This window comes from Pempheris klunzingeri, chromosome 17, assembly GCF_042242105.1.
Source record: "Pempheris klunzingeri isolate RE-2024b chromosome 17, fPemKlu1.hap1, whole genome shotgun sequence".
Taxonomy (NCBI): domain Eukaryota; kingdom Metazoa; phylum Chordata; class Actinopteri; order Acropomatiformes; family Pempheridae; genus Pempheris; species Pempheris klunzingeri.
Genome location: NC_092028.1, coordinates 9,534,111 through 9,555,987, shown reverse-complemented (window position 1 = coordinate 9,555,987; position 21,877 = coordinate 9,534,111). Strand labels below are relative to the sequence as shown.

Genomic DNA, 21,877 nt, shown 5'->3' with positions numbered 1-21,877 from the left:
ACAGCACTCCCGGCCCCAAACAGACATCGAACAGCCTGTGCAGCATGAGATGGGACAGGACGGAAGGTATCCTGAAGATGCTGTTAAGCCTTTCTCTCCCGTTTTAAAGGTAAAAGACCTCCTGGCTGAAGCCTGCTCACCGTGGAATGGGATGACCCATACCCACACAGATGACCCTTGGCCTTCAGGTACCCAACATTATCTGCTGTAGTAAAAATATTTGTGACACTGTGAAATTGTTATACAGTGAATCTGCAGTACTTATACAGTATGTGTTCGGGGAAAGTGTCTGAATAACCTTTTTAACTACTCAGTCATAAAGGGGGGATGTAGGTGCTCTTGAGTTATTTGACTTTAGTGAAAGAAAGTGCAACTCAAATATTAAGGATGCATTTTTGTACACCCGACGCCACAAAATATTTTAAAAAAAAGATCCAACTGAAAGCTACAAATTCTTTTCATTTGCAATCACACTCTGGAAACTGAAGACATTCTCATTATCATCATCCTTTCTTATTCTAACAAAAGCCTCCGTGGAGAGCAGAGACACTCCTTTGCCAGTCTCACTGTGGTCGTCGGACAGAAACCAGGCATCTGAAAGAGAGAGAGAACTGGAGAGACTGGTCTTCATGTTACTCAACCACACATCGCACACTGACCTCAAATCCCCTGTCAGCGAGTGTCCGCTCTGTGAAAAGGTTGGAGATTTGTGGGTTGTGACACGTCCTCACTATCTCTGTCTTCATCAGTTGTTATTATGAAACCAGAGAGAATAACGAATAAAAAGTAACTGGCATGAGAGGTGACGCAGCAGAGTGATTTAAATCAAATCTGAGTTTAGTCTGTGCTGTTCTACAGGAGTACGCTTGCTTTCTTATAATTCTTATTATTCAGGTGAAGTGATAACATCAAAACCACAACTGATCTATTAGCAGTAAATATGACTAATTGCACGCATTTATAAACGTAATTTACTGTACATAACTTGAGAGACAATTGTTTTTGAACAATTATAATGTATCTTTTCCGATTAATCTTTCGAATCTTTTCCCATTGAACCAACTATTGTATCTGTCCTGTAAATATAAAGCTACTGCAAGCAGTTGGTTAGCTCAGTTTAGCGTAATGACTGGAAAAGGGGAAACTGCTATGGTTATGGTATGGCTGTGTCCAATGGTACTAAAGTCTGACTAAGACTACAATTAGCAAATGTACACATCTAGTTTTACAATCTATAAAAAACATTTTTACACAACACTTTTACAGGGGGTTATGTGTCAGACTGACTTTAAGTAGTAATTAGTGATATTTAGAGGAGCTGATAGAGAGACCACTGTTGGACAGAGCCATGCTAGCTGTTTCCCCCCGTTTACAGTCTTAATACTATGCTAAGCTAACCTGCTGTAGTTTCACATCTTGAGGACAGACATGACAGTGGTATCAATCTTCTCATCATTTGCTTTATCACTCTCTCGCTGTCTCCTTCAGTCTCTTTCAGAGGTGCTAATATCAGGAGGTGGCCTGCTGGCTCATCTTAACAACACCCTCCCATTGACAAGATCACCAGCAGCCACAGACATGCCCCACATGCCCTTCAGCGTCAGAGCAATAGGCAGCTATGGCAGAGCCAAGGTACAGTAGCCTGCACAATGAAGATGTTTTTAGAGCTCTGGAAGAAACACTGATTTATCTTATTGTCTATGTGTACTTGTGTAGCCTATGTGTGTCCAGGAGCGGAGCTTTGGCTGCCAGGTGTGCGGAAAGGTGTTCAAGCGCTCGTCCACCCTCTCCACACACCTCCTCATCCACTCAGACACAAGGCCGTATCCCTGCCAGTACTGTGGCAAAAGGTTCCATCAGAAGTCAGACATGAAGAAACACACCTTCATACACACAGGTGAGTGAACACAGCAGTAAATGCATTATACATTCTGTTAAATGCCCAAACTCCTACTTTGAAACCTTTTGCCCTGCCCTACTCTGTCCCTCTGATCCCTCCTCAGGTGAAAAGCCACACGTGTGCAAGGTGTGCGGTAAAGGATTCAGCCAAAGCTCCAACCTCATCACCCACAGCCGAAAGCACAGCAGCTACCGGCCGTTCAGCTGCCCCCAATGTCAGCGCAGCTTCCAGCGCAGGGTTGACCTGCAGCGCCACCAAGAGACGCAGTGTGGCTATGTAGGCATTTACACTCAGAATTGAGTCCATGAAGCAATGAAGTGATGGCAAAACTGCATTCATGAAGGATTTGAAATCATTTCTAATTGTATAATTGCTTAAAAATGGAATGTAAATATCAATAAAACTTGATTCTGTAAAAACTTGATTTCATTCCCTTAGATTACATTTTTGAACTTAAAAGGCTCCATTGTTAGTGTTGCAGATTTGTGTTTTAAGCAGAAATCTAGGAAGCATCCTCTCCTGTACAACATGATGAGGCATCTTTCAGGAAACTTGCTGCCAAAAGTCATTCACAAATGATGATTGGGTTATTTTGTCCAGGATGTGCCAGGCAGCAGTGTTGTTGGAGTAAGATCATCCAATCATGCTGTGTAATTTTCAGGATCCCATTTTCCTCAGAAAGTTGTGTGACTGTGATTGTAGCTTGTGTGCGTGTGTGCAATGGTTCCGTTACTGAATGAAGAAACCATTTTTAATAGACTACAGCTGGGCACCCAACAGAGATGACTGATGAGGAAACATCCATCATTCAGGATGTACTTCAACTACTGCATGTTCAGGAGATCTATTTTGAAATTACTTTCTAAAAATACATAAATATACTTGAGAATTTCCAGTCCCATTTCTGCAGCATGTTCGATAGATGTTACCTTAATAATCATAATAAAAGGTTAACATCATAAAAGGTCACAACATGCTTTACAGTCTTTATAGAATTTTTGGAGTGAGAGCATTTATAGCTTTAAAAGTGATCAGTAGAATGTTAAAATCAAATATAATGTAACAGGTATCACGTATACACTGGCTAGCGCAGGAGTAATGAGTGCTTATCTCTTGGGGCTTGTTGAAATTAGGGCAACAGTGTACTGCGCCAGTTTGAATCATCGAAGCGAGGTCTGACTGATAACGTGCATTTCGGCAATCCATCGAAAGATAAAAGCATGCACGACTTCTTGTCTTGGAGACAAGAAAGATCACATTTTGGCACTGACTGGACAACATTTTTTATTTCAAGATGTGCATCAAAAACTACTCCAAGATTTCTAGCAGACTGCTTAATATTTTCAATCAGTGTACCAAGCTTACTGTGAAACAGGCTGGTAGAATTTGTTGGACCAAGGACTATGACTGTGGATTTATAATTTATTCATTTATCATATTGATTTATCTCCAAAGAGATTGTCTAAACTACTGGAGTGTCTGGATTGGAGAGGAAAATAACTATGTGTCAGTGATGGGAGGCACCATAGGTCTTAATTATATGGCTGGGAAGACGCATTTTTATTTAAACCAGTTGTGGGCCAAGAATGAACCCTTGAGGAATACCACAATTAGAATACATTTGAAATACTCACATTTTGAGCTGCCTTAATCAATATTTTTATATCAACGATGGGTTGAAAGGCTGTAATGTTAAAGGTGTTGCTCATAGTGATGCACCCACAGAGAACAAGCACCCAACTTATTCCCTTAAGCTCTACAGAGCACTTCATATTTAAGTTTACTGTTTTGGTTTTTTGGATGCAACTTGATACTTTAAACAAAAAAAATAAAATAAAATAAAATAAAAAATATTTTACATATTCACACACATAACACATCCAATTCCTCTGTTTTATGTGGGTAGCACATGATTTAAAACAGCATGTCAAAATGGCTCTTGGCTCATTTAATACATTTTATTTGCCACATAAACACAAAAGAATTCACATACAGATAAACGTAGTTTTGATATCCAGCTGATTCACAGTTACAACACAAATAGTGACAATGACTCTGTAAAACACTGACTCTTCAAACAGGCGCACACATCTTTGACCTCTGCTCCATCTCTGATGGCAACGATGATATGGTTTCTTCTTGAGTCACTTCAACCAAGTTTAGATCCTGCTGAATCCAGAGAAGGGTGTTGTGACATTTGGCTGCCAGTTTTGAAATGACTTGATGTAGAATGGTTTGCAGCATCAAACAAACAATGTTTCAATTTGAATCAATGTCTCACAATGCCGCAATGAGTAACTACTGTATTCATATGCATTCAGTCCTCTTGCATTTCTGCTGCACACACACACACACACATTCGTTTTTTTTGCCCCAGTTCTCCTTTCTCAGATTTGCAGGGAGGAAATCCTGAGAAAGAGATAAAAAAATAAAACTGTTCAGACCTATCTGGCATATCAGACTAAAATCTGCAGGTGCCTAACGCTGATATATCATCTGGAACTGTTGTGTTTCTAACCACTATAGTTTATTTTAAATACACCACTTTGACACTACATTCACTGTGTGTCGCCCACCTGTACAGTTTTCCTCTGTATGCTTGTAAAATTATTATGTTTGAGAGTTCAAAGGAGAATGGAGATACACTTCTGACTGACTGGCAATGACAATGCTGATAGTAGCTTTAGATGGTATTTGTCTATGTAATATGATGCCATGTGTTGATGGTATTTGATTTTCATTGTTTAGATGGTACAAAAACTAAACATAGATGAACGCTCAGAACACAAAAGTATATGATAACAATAACAAGAGGAACAAGAAGAAGATTGATATTTAGCGAACTAAAAGTCAGTGTATTTCTTCAATGAGAGTTCAATCAGCTCCCTAAATATCTGTCAGCCCAGTACTTTATTGAACTGAATTGACTTTGCTTTTACAGCTGCTCAGAAATACTACATACTACATAAAAGAGACTTTTACTTTCAGGTAACAATATCATATACACCACATAAAATAGATGATGATTTGAATGATGAATGATTTAAAATTGTCAATAAGAACTACGTAACCCACTGGGTGAGTCCTCCTTACAAGAGTAGCCTACTCTACCTGTTGAACATTGTACTCCCATATATATATTTTTTTTTTTTTTTTGCTGGAGTCAGCCATGGTCAATGTTTTTTGAACAAGTATCAAAAGAGTTATCATCATCATCATTTTCTCCATACATTCTTCTTCAGACCCAACCGACACTCACTCATATCACGTGAGGCAATTTATCAGACTTTCTCTGGAGTCACAACTTTTTTCACTTATGCAGTAGAACTCCCCCTCATCTGTAAACAGGCTTTGATGTGTACAATTGGTGCAATTCCACTTTAAATGACTGTCCTCATCAGATCTTACCTCTACACGGAGGTGGACGACTGATCAGACAGTGACGGTGGATTCCAGATGTTATGGACTCCATGAGTCTGGTCAGTTAAATGACTTTCTCGTCCAAGTAATGCTGGGTGCGCCCCTTGAAAAGTATATTCATATAGTTGCTTTATAATGTCTCCACTCAACCACAGATAGAAAATACCATCAACTGTAAAGAACGGTTTGGAATGCTTGATGTTAGATGTTATAAGGTTTGATGGTATTTATTTTTGGCACCATAACTTTTCAGTGACAGAAGGGAGCTGACTACATTACCTGTATAGTTATAGATGCACCACAGCCCCCCCATCAGACTGACACCCATCACAAAGGCAGCGAAGACGATTCCCATCAGCTGTCCTGTCTGTACCGCAGAGCCTACAGACATAGTGTTCATGAGGGCATCTTAAACAGTCTCACAGTAACATTGAAAAAAGACCAAATAAATGGTTCTCACCGGTATGGCCTGGGTCTGGACTCGCTACTGGAGAGACACTCAGTCTCTTTGTTCTTTGACCAGCAGGGGGCCTCAGCAGTTTGGGTGCCAGTGAACTAATAGACTGGGTGACCACCATAGGCCTGGACAGATTTCTGATCTCACACTGTGAAGAGAATGCAGGAGAAGGCCTGTCAGTACCACCTTGCAGTGCTGTGATACCAGCAGGTGAACATGAGACAGACGGACAAGACAAATAATTATCTTCAGTCCTAGAAACTTTTCATACTGCTGAAAATGAGAAACTTTCTTGAGGTCTGCCACATAGTGCACATTCAGCTATTTGAGTTACACTGGAGCAATGCAGTTCTGGCAAACACACTTACTCGCTTGATTGTTGAGATTGATACTACTCACGTCTCTATGGTAGATATGAAGCTACAGCTATGAGCCAGTTAGCTTTCTCATATCATTGCTCCTGGCCAAGAAATACAAGAAATAGCCAAACAATGTGTCATTTTTACATTTCAGTTTACACAGAAAAGGCACAATGTGTTTATTAGTGACCTTCAGAGGTGCTGCTAGGCAGATTTTGTTACCTTTGGACAGAGCCAAGCAAGCTGTTTCCAGTCTTTGTGCTAAGCTAAGCTAATTGTCTGCTTGCTGTAGCCTTATGTTTAACATTCGCACATGAGATTGGTAATTAACCTTCTCGTCTTACTCTAACAGACGTATTGCAAAACAGTATTTCTTTAATGTTCCATGTTATTGCATTTTACAAGCTTTATTCTAAGTAGCCCTGGTTTGTTCTTTGTTTCTGTACCTGATGTCTGGGTGGTCTAGATATGAGTGGAGGGATACGTATTCCATCCCGACAGTCATTCTCTACTGTTTCCTTAATGGGGTCCCCTCTTGTCGAGTCAGAGACACACAGACGAAGGCTGCAGTGGAGGAACTGCATAGAGTCATTATAAACCGGCCGCAGGATGAAACTAAATCTCAAGGGCCTCATCTCCTCCTCTGCTCCCACATTTGTGCTACTTGTTTCCATCCTTGCTAGTGCTTCTTTGTGTTGGAAGGATACATCTCTATCTCTGTTGTAAGTTCTGCCTTTTTCCAGTTGCTCTATTCCTTCCTTTTCCTCTTCCAGTTCACCATCTCTTGCAGCCTCTTCGTCCTCTTCATCTTTTGCCTTTGCACCAAGGGTCAGTGAGGGATCTGAGGAACAGCCATTGCTCAAGACGGTCCAGAAACGAGGCTTTTTTGGGTCTGACAGAGGAGAGACCACACATGACTTCACCTCCACAACATCTATGAAGGGTCCTTTGGCTGAAATCTGCAGTATGGTAGATAAAGAAAAGGCGATGAAGGAGATACATTGTAATTAAGTGTTTGCAAAAGAAGTATAATATGAACAGGACGAGAGGAATGTAATGATGACATATGAAGTTGTTTTGTTGTGAGTGAGCGCTGAGGATATTTTCACACGTCATCTGCTGTGATCAAGATGTTTACTATAGTCTAGAATAATGAAAAATCTGGTTCTTGTCTTGAATTTGGTGTTGCCAATGTGAGACAAAATGGCAAATGGGTACAGAAAAAATAAGAAACACAGACCTCAACATAGACACGGTGGTCTGCAGTTATGACACAGGGGCCAATCCGTCCCTGCTCGTAGCTGTCAGTGACAAAAAGCTTCAGAAGAAGAACAGGCCCAGATCTGTGTCTGGGTGTCGGTAGGTGGCTCAGTCCTGGATCAGGATCCTCAGGTGCCCAGGGGGCCAGCCCTGCCTGAGGACCCTTTACATCAACATCATCACCGTGGGCAGGGCCGGGGAGGGTGGGGACTGCAGCCAAACAGCTGAACTGAGAAGACAAAACAGGTGATTATACTGAATGAATAATGGAGAACATTTATGAGGGTAGAAGAACATACATGCTCACACACAGATATCTCACATGTATGCCGAGTGGACTTTTGGATTTCTGTTCTGTCTCATTGAGTGCCAGAATGGTCTGAGGGTTGTCTCTCCATAACAACACCTGGCCAGAGAGGAGGGACAAGAAGGAAACAGAATGGTGTACTGTGAAAGGTACACTTGTAAATGGCCAGCAGAAAATTACATGCTAGGAATAGCATTCTCTATTGCTATTGGTAATGATCAATTTCAGATCAACTGCTTTTTTCAGGACATCATTCATTTTCATTTTTACGCCAGTGACACCCCTGCTGTATGTAAGCTGGAAATCATAGCAAATCTTGTCGCTCTCATGAAGTGTCTTGACGATATATGTATATGGGTGTGTGTGTGCGTACATATTTCTATCTATATGTAAATATATACTGTACATATATTTACATACTTACAGTGGTGTGAAAAAGTATTTGCCCCCCTACAGATTTCTTCTGTTTTTGCTTTATTGTCACACTTACATGTTTCAGATCATCAAACCAATTTTAGTATCAGACATAGATGAACTGAGTAAATACAAAAAGCAGTTTTTAAATGATGATTTCATTTATTAAGGGAAAAAAGCTATCCAAACCAACCTGGCCCTATATGAAAAAGTAATTGCCCCCTCCTTGTTAAATCATGAATTGAAAGCTGAGTTCAATTTCACTAGCCACACCCAGGCCTGATTACTGCCAGAGCTGTAGAATCAAGAAATCACTTAAATAGACAACATGAAGTAGGCTGAAAGATCTCAAAATGCAACACATCATGCCCCGATCTAAAGCAATTCAAGAACAGACAAGAAACAAAGTCATTGACATCTATCAGTCTGGAAAGGGTTAGAAAGCCATTTCTAAGGCTTTGGGACTCCAGCGAACAACAGTGAGAGCCATTATCCACGAATGGAGAAAACATGGAACAGTGGTGAACCTTCCCAGGACTACCGGCCGACCAAAATGACTCCAAGAGTGCATCAACGTCTCATGCAGGAGGTCACAGAAGAACCCCAAACAACATCTAAAGCACTGCAGGCCTCACTTGCCTCAGTTAATGTCAGTGTTCATGATTCAACAATAAGAAAGAGACTGGGCAAAAATGGCCTCCATGGGAGAGTTCCAAGGTGAAAACCACTGCTGACCAAAAAGAACACAAAGGCACATCTCACACTTGCTAAAAAACATCTTGATGATCCCCCACACTTTTGGGGAAATATTCTGTGGACTGACGAGACAAAAGTGGAACTTTTTGGAAGGTGTGTGTCCCGTTACATCTGGCGTAAAACTAACACAGCATTTCGGAGAAAGAACATCATACCGACAGTCAAACATGGTGGTGGTAGTGTGATGGTCTGGGGCTGCTTTGCTGCTTCAGGACCTGGACAACTTGCCGTAATTGATGGAACCATGAATTCTGCTCTCTACCAGAAAATCCTGAAGGAGAATGTCCGGCCATCAGTTCGTGACCTTAAGCACAAGCGCACTTGGGTTATGCAGCAGGACAATAATCCAAAGCACACCAGCAAGTCCACCTCTGAATAGCTCAAAAAAAACAAAGTGAAGGTTTTGGAGTGACCCAGTCAAAGTCCGGACTTAAATCCAATTGAGATGCTGTAGCATGAACCTTAAACAGGCCATTCATGCTTGAAAACCCTCCAATGTGGCTGAATTAAGACAATTCTGCAAAGAAGAGTGGGCCAAAATTCCCCCACAGCGATGTGAAAGACTCATCGCCAGTTATTGCAAACGCTTGATTGCAGTTGTTGCCGCCAAGGGTGGCACAATCAGTTATTAGGTTTAGGGGGCAATTACTTTTTCACATAGGGCCAGGTTGGTTTGGATAGCTTTTTTTCCCTTAATAAATAAAATCATCATTTAAAAACTGCTTTTTGTATTTACTCAGGTCATCTTTGTGTGACATTAAAATTGGTTTGATGATCTGAAACATGTAAGTGTGACAAAAAAGCAAAAACAGAAGAAATCTGTAAGGGGGCAAATACTTTTTCACACCACTGTACATATACATTACATATATATTTTTTCACTGCATTCACCATGCCTGTGATGTTTGTCTCTTTTCTGCAATAATCCCTCCTTCCAATTATCCTACCACGGAACCAGGGCTTTCTTCTATTTATCTTCCCTTTGAGCAGCATCCTTTTTTTAGGCTCTGTTCTGGTCATAGTGACCTAGGTCACAATTTTAACCTGGGACAACTTCCACTTAGCACAATTTTGAGTGTCCATTATGCACATTATGCCCAAAGAATCACTACCTCCTGGGTGTGTGGACCCCTGGCATCAGCAGACTAGCTCTATGGATGCAGAATATCACCTCTCTGGCAAGGATGGAGTCTGAACTGGTACAGAACATTGAGTGGTACCAGCTAGATACCGGAACCAAACTCCTGCAGAAGGGCTGGATTCTCTCCTTTTCTGGAGTTGCCCAGGGTGAGAGGCACTGGGCAGGTGTGGGGAAACTCACAAGCCCCAGATGAGTGCCACTGTGTTGGAGCTCTCCCCGGTAAATGGAAGCCATGTGACTACGGGTTGCTACTGGAACACAACTGACTGTTGTGTGTGTGCTTATTCTCTGAACAGCAGTTGGGCTGTCTTGACACGTCTGTTCAGTGTTCGCAGTCAGGGACAGATCCTGTGGAGTGACAGACTGGTGTGGTGGTTTCTGCGAGCCAAAGGGACACTGTATACCCAAAATGAAAACTGTGTCTGCATTCTCAACACAAAGTCTGTTCTCAGTGGGTGAGATGGTCAGCACCAAGACTGTCCCTTGTCACGATTCTATTTGTCTATTTGTTCATGGTCAGGATCTCAAGGCACAGCCGCGGTGATGAGAATGTCCTCAGAATCGAACCTCAGAAATGCATCTCTTCTTTTTGCAAACGATGCAGTCCTGTTGGCTCAGACAGTGACCTCCAGTAAGCAGTCAGGATGAGACTCAGCTCCTCCAAGTCTGCTGCCATGGATGGATGGATGGATGGATGGATGGATGGATGGATGGATGGATGGATGGATGGATGGATGGATGGATGGATTGTGTTTTTGCTTACTGCTCCAAAAGTTTCACTTATTCTGCTTCTGCTGTTGGACTCAAACCCTCTCTCTCATTTTCACTCCCCTATTAGTAAATAATATGTACAAACTAACGTCTATTTCTATTCAAATTAAATGAAAAGAAGATTATATGGATTATTTTATACATTCATATTGATTGTTTATTGAATAAACAAATGAAATAGAATTTGGTAAAATATACTTAACACATGGTTTCATAGACAACACAAACTTAAAGAAATCATTTTCTGTCCAAATTTCTCATCTCACCATGTTTTTGTACTGCACCCTTCTGGGCTGTCTCAGGAGCATACCCTCAGTCCCGCAGGAAATGACTGGGAACACCAACAGGAAATGGCTCCCATTGGACTGAGCCTGGCATGTCGAATCCTGAAGAGTCACTGCAGCCACTGGGACAGACAAGCTCTGAGGGGGAGAAGTGATGTGAGACCACGTAACTTTCAAATAGAATAATTATTCAGCATAAATGGAATAACGTTGCCTAAACAATAACCAGAGCTCGAAACTATAATTCTAACAAGTCTACACCATGCTAGAGGCTCTGTGATACTTAGACACTGTGATGCTTTGAGTGAAATGCACTGCTCAGTGCTCACCATCGGCGATGCTAACATGATGTTTAGCAGATATAATGTTCACCATGTTCATCATTGGAATTTGATTATTAGCACGAAACACAAAGTAAAGCTGAGGTTGATAGAAATGTGCTTGTTTTGGCTTGTTGATGGTGCTAAGGTATTAGAATTCATCCTGAGGGGAAGAACAACATTTAAAACAAATTTTACAGCAATCCAAAGGAAAAGTCAGGGGATAAACAAAGTCCTTAAGAGTCATCCTCTGGGGACCATAAATGTTTGTACAAAACTAACTGCCCACTACTACCATCCATGCAGGCATGCAAACAGAGCCATGCTACTGCTAGCATGATGAGAAACTACCCAGAACCTGAACAGGTGTAGCTTACTATATATCAGAACAGTGCTGTTTAAGCACACACAGTAAATAACATCAGATCCACTTATGGAACATTTCTCAAATCGGACGTCAACAAGCTGTTAATTATCTGTGAGTCTGTCACTCTCATAATACTTACATAGTGATTAGAGCACCTTTAAATATGATGTTCACAAGACATTCCGAAAGCATTAAGGTTAATACTTTTAAGTAATGATTATTGGTAAGTTTTGTTGCAAATTTAAACGAAAAAATTGCATTATTTCCTTAATTTGATGAACAAAATAAATGAAAGAGAGGGACAGGAAACATGGGGGTAGAGAGATGATGTACGATGTTCAACAAAGGCCCACGGTCAGAATCAAACCGTGGATGTCACGGTTGTGTGGTATGAGTCTTAATGTTGACACTACAGAGCTAAAAGCAGCTGCAAGGTATTCTGGTCTATGAATCAACTGGATATATGAAGTTATGGGAGCTAGCTTCTGTCTTTATGAGTTGTTTACATCTAAAACTGTGTCTAATACTGATATATGAAGACCTTCAGAATGTGCTTGTCCATGGTCACGCTGAGGCGTCCGTCCTCACACTGCACTGTGAAACTCTCTCGGCCTCCTCCCGCTCTACCTCCACCGCTCAGCCACTGCCGCAGCTTGCGCTCCTCAGCCCAGGTCGGCCTCACAGCAAGGGGATTCATCACTGCAACAGCTTCTGTGGGACAGACGGGGAGGGGACACAGAGACAGCCATGCAGACACATTAAATACTCACACTTACACTTCAGTGCCCTTCATTCAACATATAGTGCATGCCCCGATGGAAATATTCTGGGACACGGAAGACCAAGACAATAGTTCTTCAGTAATTAAAATATAACTAGGGTGAATGGAGAAATGAAGCTAAAATGTTCAGGTCACTCACACAGTGATGGAAACAAGAGACACACAGGGTCCTGACCTGTCCCGCCCCCAGCCAGCTGGATCACAAAGCGATTGGCCAGGTCAGCCTCTGTGTATGAGGTCACCTTCGTGTAGCCACTCTCACTGGCCCACGCAAGAAGTTCAGGTATGGTGGACAGGTCAGAGTGCAGTGTACTGGACACGGTCAGGTCGGGCTCGGGTGGGTAGGGTGGGGATACACTGTTGGAGGACTACAGAGAGAGAGAAGATAATAATAACATAATCGAAATACAATTAAGTAAAAGTTCCTAATGACCACTTCCAAAAAGACCTCCATGGAACACTTTTTTGTGTTCACTGCCAAAATGAACGAAGCTTTAGTCCTGTCTCTGGCACTATTTGATAACAAATTCAGATATAAATTTTTTTTTAAATGTGTCTGGAAAAGCAAAGAGAGACGGGGGCCTTACATGAATAGAGATATGACCCCGGACACCATGAGCAACAATAGCCCAGTTTACTGGCACCGAGCTGCTGAGAATCAGCACAACCCTCTGGGTCTTTGAGTTGGCCACCAGTGGCACAAGAGAGACAATCACCTCCACTTGGAGAGAGCTGAAGGAGACATAAGGAGAGAGGTTTGTATGACAGGGTGTGCTCTGCTAGGACTTTCCGAGGTTGCATGTTCTCACCCGCAGAGCCCCGAGCCGGCTGAATGGAGCTTGATCACGTGGACTTCATGGCTGCTCCCATCTGCTGGTGTGCCTGTGCAGCCCTGCACTTCCTGTCGCTGCAGGTCAGAGGTCATGTAGTTGTGAGAGAGGAACATGGACTGCAGCTGGCACTCAGCAGGCAGGGTTGGATCTGTAAGATGGAGATAAAGCAAGAGGTCTTTTGGAAAGAAAAGAAGTTTCACAAGATTTTCTCCGCAATCTGTCCAACCTCAATGTCTCTCTATTACATATAAGGCCACAGCCAGCAGTCAATTAACAGTCAAGCTGTTAATTGCCAGCAGTCAAGCTTTGCTTAGCGCAAATACTGTAAATGGGGGAAACTGATAGCCTGGCTCTCAAAACCAGTTTACATTATATTTGTTTAATCTATATAAAGAAACGTGTAAAAATGTTTTGCCCTTCAGATCTTATGCCATGCTAAGATAAGCTAACTGGGCTGTAGCTACAGGCACCATTCATTTCATCAAACTTTTGTAAAAGCAAGCAAAAATATTACGTCTATTCACACTTTTATTTGCAGTTATTTGTTTATAAATATGCAATAAACCTCACAAAATTGAGGGACTTTTAAAATGACACACATCATCTCTTTAACACTGTGAATGAAACATAGAATTGAGTAAAACTTTAACACAAACTACTATGGACAGCATGATGTCTTAATATGATTTGTCATCACTATGATATCTGGCTTCTTGGCGGCTCACCCTCTCCCAGTGAGACGTAGACTCGATTGCCGTGTGTTGTGTGCGTCAGAGAGGACAGGTTGCCGTGGTGCTTCAGAGCCCAGCGGTGTAGCGCATGTGGGCGAAAAGGGAGCGAATGCACCGTCTGGACATGCAGACCCAGGCTGGGGGACTGTACGCTAGAGTTTGAGGACACCTAGCAGATGAGGGCATGGAGGGCATTTTCAGGAGAGAGAAACTGAATATTCATCATACAGCTAATAGTTTAAATGTGCGCTTGGTCACATGAGAATTTGGTCGTGACGTTGAGGATGTCAGAGCACACAGATGTGGCAGATTGCAGCACACAGTGACTGACCTGCACCAGCACTGGGAGGTTGGAGGGAAGTCTCTCGGCCTCCAGCCACCAGAGGACCGGCAGCTTGGAGCTGAGCAGCAGGTGGATGCCTCTGAGAGGTGAGGGGGGCAGGGACAAAGGCTTCAGCAGCACTGTCACCTGTAGGAACGGGGCGCGATGTGGTACAGTTATAAAGCCAAAACATCAATATTATCTAACTTCATGCACGTTCAGTATGTTTAACCGAGGAGAGGATGCATTTTAGATAGTTAGTTACTCTTTTATGGAGCCCTGAAACTGACAAATGTCATAAAAGGTTATGAGACAAGTCAAAAATGTAACAGAAAACATCTGTAAATAATTGTGTTGGGGGTGTTGATCTCATTGGACAGTGGGAGCTCATTACCTTGTTGTTGGGGCTGTTTGTCACTCTCCCCACAGCAATGACATGAGTTTCCTTGTTCCCGCGTTCTCTCCCTGCACAGCCCGGACCAGCCTCAAACCTCTCCAGCAGACCCCGAACGGGGTGTAGCTCCCCCACTGGGCCAGCCACGGAGCAGCCCACCCCCACACTTTGAGCTGAGGAGGAAGACGCATGACTATGAAGTGTGACAGGAATACAACGCTGGCCCATGGATGTATAAAAAGACAACAGCAGTGGCTTGTGCACCAATATTCCTATGTGTCAAATCGCTAATAGAGTTATGAGTGAGACTGATGCTCTGCTTCCTTTACATGCAGACACACTGGTCCAAAACCTACATGTCTGCTGAGGTCTCCTTCTGTGTCCTGCCTCCGATGTGACACAGTAGACAGTGAAATGTGTGCATACTGGAAAATTTCCCCCCCAAAAAACTAAGTAACAATTTTCGCTTTCGCTCCGACGCTTAAAATAAAGACATTTGACTCGTAGCTGCTGAGGAAGTATCACATTTGATGATTCTCGTGTCTTAATCTTCATCATTTCTGTTGGTCTAAAGACAGATGGGTGCAATGTTGACTGGGACAAGTCTTCTTTTTACCTGCTGTTCTCCTCCAGAGCAGAAGGAGACAGAAAACAGTCCATCCAGACCCGGACAGTGAAGGCATCACGAATGTTTCACTAGTAGACTGAGTTAATGTGATGACTTCTTTTGCAACATCCTAGTGAACAGAAACACAGAATGTGCGAGATGAAAAAAAGTAAGTCGATATTATGAGGTAAAAAGTTTTGAGATCGCAAGTCAGGCGTTTTAGATGAAAAGTAACAATGATGAGATTATTACAAAATGATGAAAGAGTAAATCAAAATTAGGAGACAACTTGGCCACAGAAATGGGAAAGGAACAGGAACGCACTTTTTTTTTTGTTTGTACACTATTAGTCTGAAGCCTGTTTGTCCCAAAAGGACAAAAAATCTGCTGAACTGAACAATATAACTGAAATGAATATTTAAAATCTCACTGCACTGAGCTAACTGCACTTTGTATTCTCTGTTATTTCATACTTCTACTCCACTAATATAGTACAATATATTTACTACATTTATGGACAGCATTAGTTATTAGGTACTTTGCAGAGTCGCATAAATAATTCAAATATATTATTATATTTGTTCTATACTATTATAGGTCAAGGTAAGACAATGTGTAAAGTCTTTAAAATAAACTCCACCTTTACCAGCTGCACCATTAAAGTGATGAACACATTAGAAAGGCTGATTATAGCTCATTATTATAACATACATTTTTCTAATTGGACCACACAGCATGATGCGTTCTTTTACTTTAGCTTCTTTAAGTAACACCTATACTTGAAAAGTACTTTTACTTGTTCTCATTTCTACGCTGTGGTATTTCTACTTTTATGTAGGGAGTAGACCTGAGTGCTTCTCCCATCACTGGTGGCACACAGCAGGACTTGTATTACTTGATATCGTCTTGTTTAAAGTCCATCTCAGGATCTCTGAAAAACATTTGCTGAGAGGAAAAGTTGAACTCACCTGCGGCGCAGCTCGGAGGGCGGACTGCTGATCCAGCTGTTGCTTCGGCTCTGTTCACAACCCAACACACGCCCCCCTCATTTCCTAAACACACACACACGCACACACACCCTCCACATCTTCCAACGCGTAAAAACACTCCGCTCTCAGCCGCGTGTCGCCTCAGGCACCATCATCCAGCTGAGGTGCGTCTTGTGAGAAATAAAATCATTTTACGCAACGAGCGGGGCCGAGGAGGGAGGGAGGGAGGGAGGGTGAGGGGAGGAAGTTGTAGGGACACAATTAAAAGGGGCAATGGGAGGGACTGCGGGATGGTGTGACAGAGTGGAGAGAGGGATGGCGAGGAGAGGAATAAAAGGCTCTGGAGACGTCTCCGTGCGTAGAAGGCAACAGGAAGGAGGGCTGGGGGCAGAGGAGGAGGAGAGAGGAGGAGAAGGGTGGACCTCAGGAGTTTGACTGGCTGGTGAAATGTTTGGGAGGGGGGTAGGCAACACAGGCACACACACACACACACACACACACACACACACAGCATATATTCTCTGTGACCTCTGACACTAATGACATGGATCTTTTTCTTTTTCAGCCTTTGAGTTTAGATGTTTTTCAGTTCAACATTCAGCGGCAGACATTCTCCGTTCAGTCAATATCTCCACAGAAAACAGATAAATGAAAGTCACTAGAATCCAAAACCCACTGCAGCCACGCCTCTTTTTGTAACCAGATTCAGATTCACTTCTATTTCATGTCTCTTGTTTTTGTTTCATCCATTCATACTAAAAAAACTGTTTGAGTTCATTTGTAATGCGTTTCAAATCTCGCTGTCAAAAACAACAGCTACTCACAGGTAGTACAGCTCAGGCTGAGGTGAAAACAGTACAGGAGTAGTACAGGAGCTCTCTGCAGGTTGAACAAAACCCTGATGATGTCATGACATGTCTGTCACTATCCACATGTGATCTTTACCACTTAATAGTTTCACTTCTCTCAGCTCTTTCATCTGACTGTGTCTGTAATACTGTATTGTGTAATACTGTGTCATGTACAACACGTCCTCTGACTGGTCCCTCCAAACGCTTGCGCGACTACTGGAAATACAGCACATGAGTAAAAACTTTACCATTCATAAATACTGCAAGTGCAGGTAATGGGACGGACCTTGCAAATGTTTTAACAAACAGCCTGCAGGTGTGGGATTTAAAAGATGGTGGCCTTTACCAGGCAGTAAGGGTCTAAAGCTGATGAGTTGTATTATGGGAACTGTAGGATCCGGTGGTTTTGGAGTTTGGCCAATGCTGAGGCCTGCTGCATTTCTTCTGTGTCCACTTTTCATTCCCTTTAATGATTGAAAGAATGTTTTTAGTGATGACTATTTCAGGACACCATTAACAGTAACAGCTGGGCCCCAGCCTGGCTCTGCTTCAAACTCCATTAAAAAGCATTTCGTGTACATAACGTATCCCCTGTTACTCAGATATGGAAAATATTTGCCAAAGTGATGCAAATTCAGGTAAGCATTTTAGCATTACAATTTTTCCAGTTTATCTAACCCACAAAATTCATCTTAGCATTCATGAATTTGGAGAACTGATGCAGGCAGCCGATGCGGCTTAAGGCCAAGTTCCCCATCCTGGGGTCAGTGTGACCCTTCTGCAAAACGACAAGCACAGCTGTCTGCTCTTCTGCGCCAAACTTGTCCTCAATTAATACATTCAAAGAAACTTAAACATCTGCACAAGCTGTCATCAGATAAAACACTTGTTTTTCTATGTTGGGTAATGCAGTCTGTATTAGATCTGTGTTATTGTGCCTGAAGGAAACGTAGAGTCTGACTACATGTGTAGTATGAGCATGTAAGGAACCGTTCAACATGTTTAACTTTTAGTTCTTAATAACTTTCTGCTCATTTGTCACCATAATCTGAAGGAGGAAATCAGCATCTCTCTGACGGTGTCGGTCCTCCTCCCTGAACATCAAGTTGACTTCTAGGAAACACACCTAGAAAACTGATTTACTCTTTTTTTCAGCTGCTGGGTGAAAAGCTGCTGTTCTCTTGTCCCCCAGCACAGTCATCTTCCTCATCACAGACCCAATCATTTTTCTGTGACTCTCTCTCTCTTAGCCAACGTGCTACTTCAAGAAGCTGCAAATGGCTGCAAATGCAGAGGATCAGAGAGGAAAGGAAATCCTGTCATCTCCAGCTATCTCCATAAATGCAGGGATCTCAAGTGACACAAACAAGATTGTCACAGATACACACAGACTCCATCCTTTTTACAACATGGCTGCTGAATACATATGCTAGTCTACAGCCATGCTAGCAGCTCTGTGATGTTGTCCTTGGACACGGCTGTGATTTGAGCTACATGCTAACATCAGCGTGCTCACAGGATCACAATGACAATGCTAACATGCTGATGTTAGGCAGGCATGTTTACTATATTCAACATTTCAGTTTAGTAATATGAAATTGTACAATATTACAACAATTGTAATATTGTTGGCGATCATTTGATCACCAACAATATTACAATTATATTGACTGTTGTTAGTGTGCATACTAAATAGAATGTTAAAATGAGTGCATGATAACTTCCCCCTTTCCTCAAAAAGTACTGATTAGTTCCCATGACGATAAATGATCAATGCTTCTGTGTTGGGTTCACATCTTTACTGAGTCACAGTTCCAACACATTTCACCAGCAAATGACAGAGGAGGAAACACAGATGGGAAAAAACTATAAATCACAAAAAAAGAACAAAATTTGTAAAAGCTATTTGTCATTGAAAAATGATTGTAGTTAAAAATGTGCTGTACTGAAAGACAGTGGAAAGTGAAGACAATTAGGAGGTGTCCTACATGAGACTGAGCACACTCAAACTTATTCTCTTTCTTTTTTTTTTTGACACAATCGACAGGCAGCAGCTCTGGTCCGACATTAGCAGAATGTTCTCGTTCCTCTGGCTCCCCCATGTGTTAATGTACAGGCGGTGCAGCTGATGTGGATGCACTCGGGACTGAGGCGGGGACACTGACAACAGCGAAACACACACTTAGCAGCGACAAACAGCAGAGATAAAGGGACAAGAGACTAGAGGAAGTGCAGGAGGAAAAGAGGCAAACTGCTTCCTGTCAGAATAATCGCTTTTCACTTTTTCTTTGACTCGTGTGACAGATTTTTAGACTCCGTGAGCATTGCAGCAAGATCTCTGATTCTTTTGTACGCCTCACCGTGTTGCCAGGCAGAAGAAATAGCAGGACGCATCATCTCATCTTCCATTTGTTACATAATCTGGATTATCTTCCGTTATCATCATGACTTCCCCTTCCTCTAAAAGCCACGCAGTGTCACGGATCCGCTGACCTCTAGATGTCAACAGAGCTGCGACACTGCGCATGTGCGCATCAGGCTCCACTGATCCCACTTCACACACACACGGCCCGGCCAGTCCTTCATCCCATAGCAAACACACACACACACACGCACACAGATGGAGAGACAGAGGACAGAGTGAGAGTGATCCTCGCCTCTCATCGCCATGAAGTCCCGTTCTCCATGTTCGGGGCAGAGAGTCAGCCGTCACTTTTCAGTCTCCTTTCAGAGTCTGTGGCTGGCAGTGGGCAGCTAAAAAAACCCTGTGACCTCTGACCCCTGACCCTAGCAGAGGTCAGAGACGTAGTCAAAGTCCTTGAAGTAGTCCTGTTCCTTGCGGCCGAGCGTGCGGCGCTCACGGGGCGGCGTGAGGGCAGGAGGCTCCGCTGTGAACTCCACGTCGAAGTTGCTGACGTCTTCTTTTCCTACGATGGATGGGACGAATGGGGGCGGGACTTTCCTCTGAAGAAGCGCCTCCCAGTCCATGCCCTAAAAGATATTTGAAATTACATTTAATATCTCATTGAGATGCGCTCTCAGTACAGTCTCAGCATGCCCTCCAGCAAAATTAAGATTTAAAAAAAAAATCAAACACTCACCCTAAAGAATGGCTGCTTTTTGACATCTTCAGCATCCTTTTCTCCAGAGCCCAGGCGTCTTTCAGGATTCCTTCTCAACAACTGATGACAAAAAAAGGTCAAATAAAAAAAAGACTTTAAGTTAGTCGGGCGCGGGATGTGACAGGAGTCGTATTTTGAAAGTCAGTGGGCGTAGTCTTACCCGTCTCATGATGCCGATGGCTTCAGTGGAGAGGAAGCGAGGGTAGCGCACCTCATCGTTCACTATACTGTCGAAAACCTCCTCCTCATCGTCACCTGGGAACGGAGACTGAGAGAAACCCATGCAGATTATTATGAAGTATTGACTCCCTCAAAACTTAAAAACCTCTTACTCATCTTCATCTCTCCCTTATGACTGAAATGTAAAGATGAAAAACTATAAAATCATTCTTTTACTGTATAGGCATGTTGAAATATTAAGTGACAAGTAAATACCATTCTAAAATATCACATATCTACTGAATATTAACAAGGATATTCTGGTAGAATTGCTGTAAGCACATGAGAGGATGAGACCGTTTGTTTCGTCTCTCATCAGTTGTTATTAGCGCCAGTGTTTCTGTAACTAAGACTATATTTCCCAAAAGGTCATGCTTCCACTTCAAGAGAGGATGCACTTCCTTGTTTCATTTCTCTCTTTCTTCACAGGGTTTTCTGTCCATCTGCTCCACTTTTCAGTCGAAAGACTTAAGTTCCCGAATCTCTTACCAAAGATAACTAGTTCAGTCCCTGAGCCAGAGAGCAGCTTCCCTTTCTGCCTTAAACAAATAGTCTGACTTTTTGGGAAATACGCTTTTTCACTTTGTCACAGAAGATCAATACCACTCTCATATCTGTGTGGTAAATCTAAAATAACATTAAGCCAGTTAGTTTAGCTTAATCTACCTTAGCATGAAGACTGAAGCGGTTGGTTTGGCGATAATATTATTTACAGTAATTTCTTTACTGCCTGAATACACAGATTAAGATGCACACTTTGATAGATATAATAATGATTTAAAAGCTACTCTCTACAAACTCTGTATTCTTACCTCACCGACCAACATCTCATAGATGAGCACCCCGAGGCCCCACCAGTCGACCGCTCTGGTGTACGATGTGTCTGTCAGCACCTCTGGGGCCAGAAACTCAGGGGTCCCACAGAAAGTACTGGTCCTGTCCCCATAACCCATTCCTCAGTGAGAGAAAGGAGGTAAGAGAAAAGAAAGGGGGTTTGAGGGGTGAAGACAGAGAATTACTGACTAAGGTAGTGATGTTTGTCAAGTTAATTATATAAAGTTAGGAAGTCAGTTTCTTTAGGTACGGATGTTTTCCCGATATGATAAATAAATAATGGACACTCACCTTCTTTACAGAGCCCAAAGTCTGCAATCTTCACAAAACCCTCTTTGTCGAGCAGCAAGTTGTCCAATTTAAGATCCCTGACAGAGAACAGGAAGATGATTCATGCCAAATGTTGACTGCTTTGGAGTGTGTATCCCTCTTGTACAG

The 21,877-nt window shown here is 42.5% G+C and overlaps 3 protein-coding genes across 6 annotated transcripts in view; 1 reads left to right on the top strand and 2 right to left on the bottom strand.

The window, feature by feature from the left end:
• LOC139217323 (zinc finger protein Gfi-1b) lies at positions 1-2,274 on the top strand. Of its 2 annotated transcripts, XM_070848649.1 has the most exons (5): positions 1-188; positions 529-698; positions 1,489-1,632; positions 1,717-1,897; positions 2,004-2,274. In XM_070848649.1, exons 1-5 carry the CDS (start codon positions 50-52, stop codon positions 2,198-2,200), a joined length of 831 nt encoding a protein of 276 aa, XP_070704750.1. In that variant the 5' UTR covers positions 1-49; the 3' UTR covers positions 2,201-2,274. The 2 variants fall into 2 exon arrangements, with proteins under 2 accessions (XP_070704750.1, XP_070704751.1); XM_070848650.1 differs by lacking the exon at positions 529-698 and having other exon boundaries at positions 162-188.
• A 1,599-nt stretch (positions 2,275-3,873) lies between these two features.
• On the bottom strand, positions 3,874-15,500 carry engl (endoglin, like). The gene is made up of 16 exons (XM_070848533.1): positions 15,434-15,500; positions 14,818-14,990; positions 14,433-14,570; positions 14,096-14,270; positions 13,347-13,518; positions 13,125-13,269; positions 12,713-12,905; positions 12,298-12,467; positions 11,052-11,207; positions 7,719-7,802; positions 7,377-7,625; positions 6,583-7,095; positions 5,781-5,925; positions 5,600-5,701; positions 5,309-5,423; positions 3,874-4,309 (listed from the first exon to the last, which is right to left on the bottom strand). Exons 1-15 carry the CDS (start codon positions 15,498-15,500, stop codon positions 5,311-5,313), a joined length of 2,595 nt encoding a protein of 864 aa, XP_070704634.1. The 3' UTR covers positions 3,874-4,309; positions 5,309-5,310.
• Positions 15,501-19,617: 4,117 nt separating this feature from the next.
• Positions 19,618-21,877, bottom strand: part of pkn1b (protein kinase N1b) — a 33,508-nt gene continuing 31,248 nt past the window's right edge. For all 3 annotated transcript variants that reach the window (XM_070847549.1, XM_070847547.1, XM_070847546.1), the window contains exons 18-22: positions 21,731-21,807; positions 21,418-21,560; positions 20,547-20,654; positions 20,366-20,446; positions 19,618-20,255 (exon numbers count right to left, since the gene is read on the bottom strand). In XM_070847549.1, the coding sequence (XP_070703650.1) occupies positions 20,052-20,255; positions 20,366-20,446; positions 20,547-20,654; positions 21,418-21,560; positions 21,731-21,807 (613 nt within the window). In that variant the 3' untranslated portion in view covers positions 19,618-20,051. The remainder of the gene's footprint in view (positions 20,256-20,365; positions 20,447-20,546; positions 20,655-21,417; positions 21,561-21,730; positions 21,808-21,877) is intronic.

Excerpts from the sequence above, each read along its gene's own strand:
- LOC139217323 (XM_070848649.1), top strand. The coding sequence starts at position 50 with ATGGGACAGGACGGAAGGTATCCTGAAGATGCTGTTAAGCCTTTCTCT. Across the intron at positions 699-1,488 it reads AGTGTCCGCTCTGTGAAAAG|TCTCTTTCAGAGGTGCTAAT; the intron begins GTTGGAGATTTG and ends TGTCTCCTTCAG. Across the intron at positions 1,633-1,716 it reads GCAGCTATGGCAGAGCCAAG|CCTATGTGTGTCCAGGAGCG; the intron begins GTACAGTAGCCT and ends GTACTTGTGTAG.
- engl (XM_070848533.1), bottom strand. The coding sequence starts at position 15,500 with ATGCCTTCACTGTCCGGGTCTGGATGGACTGTTTTCTGTCTCCTTCTG. Across the intron at positions 14,271-14,432 it reads ACCTCCCAGTGCTGGTGCAG|GTGTCCTCAAACTCTAGCGT; the intron begins GTCAGTCACTGT and ends CTCATCTGCTAG. Across the intron at positions 13,519-14,095 it reads CTACGTCTCACTGGGAGAGG|ATCCAACCCTGCCTGCTGAG; the intron begins GTGAGCCGCCAA and ends TCCATCTTACAG.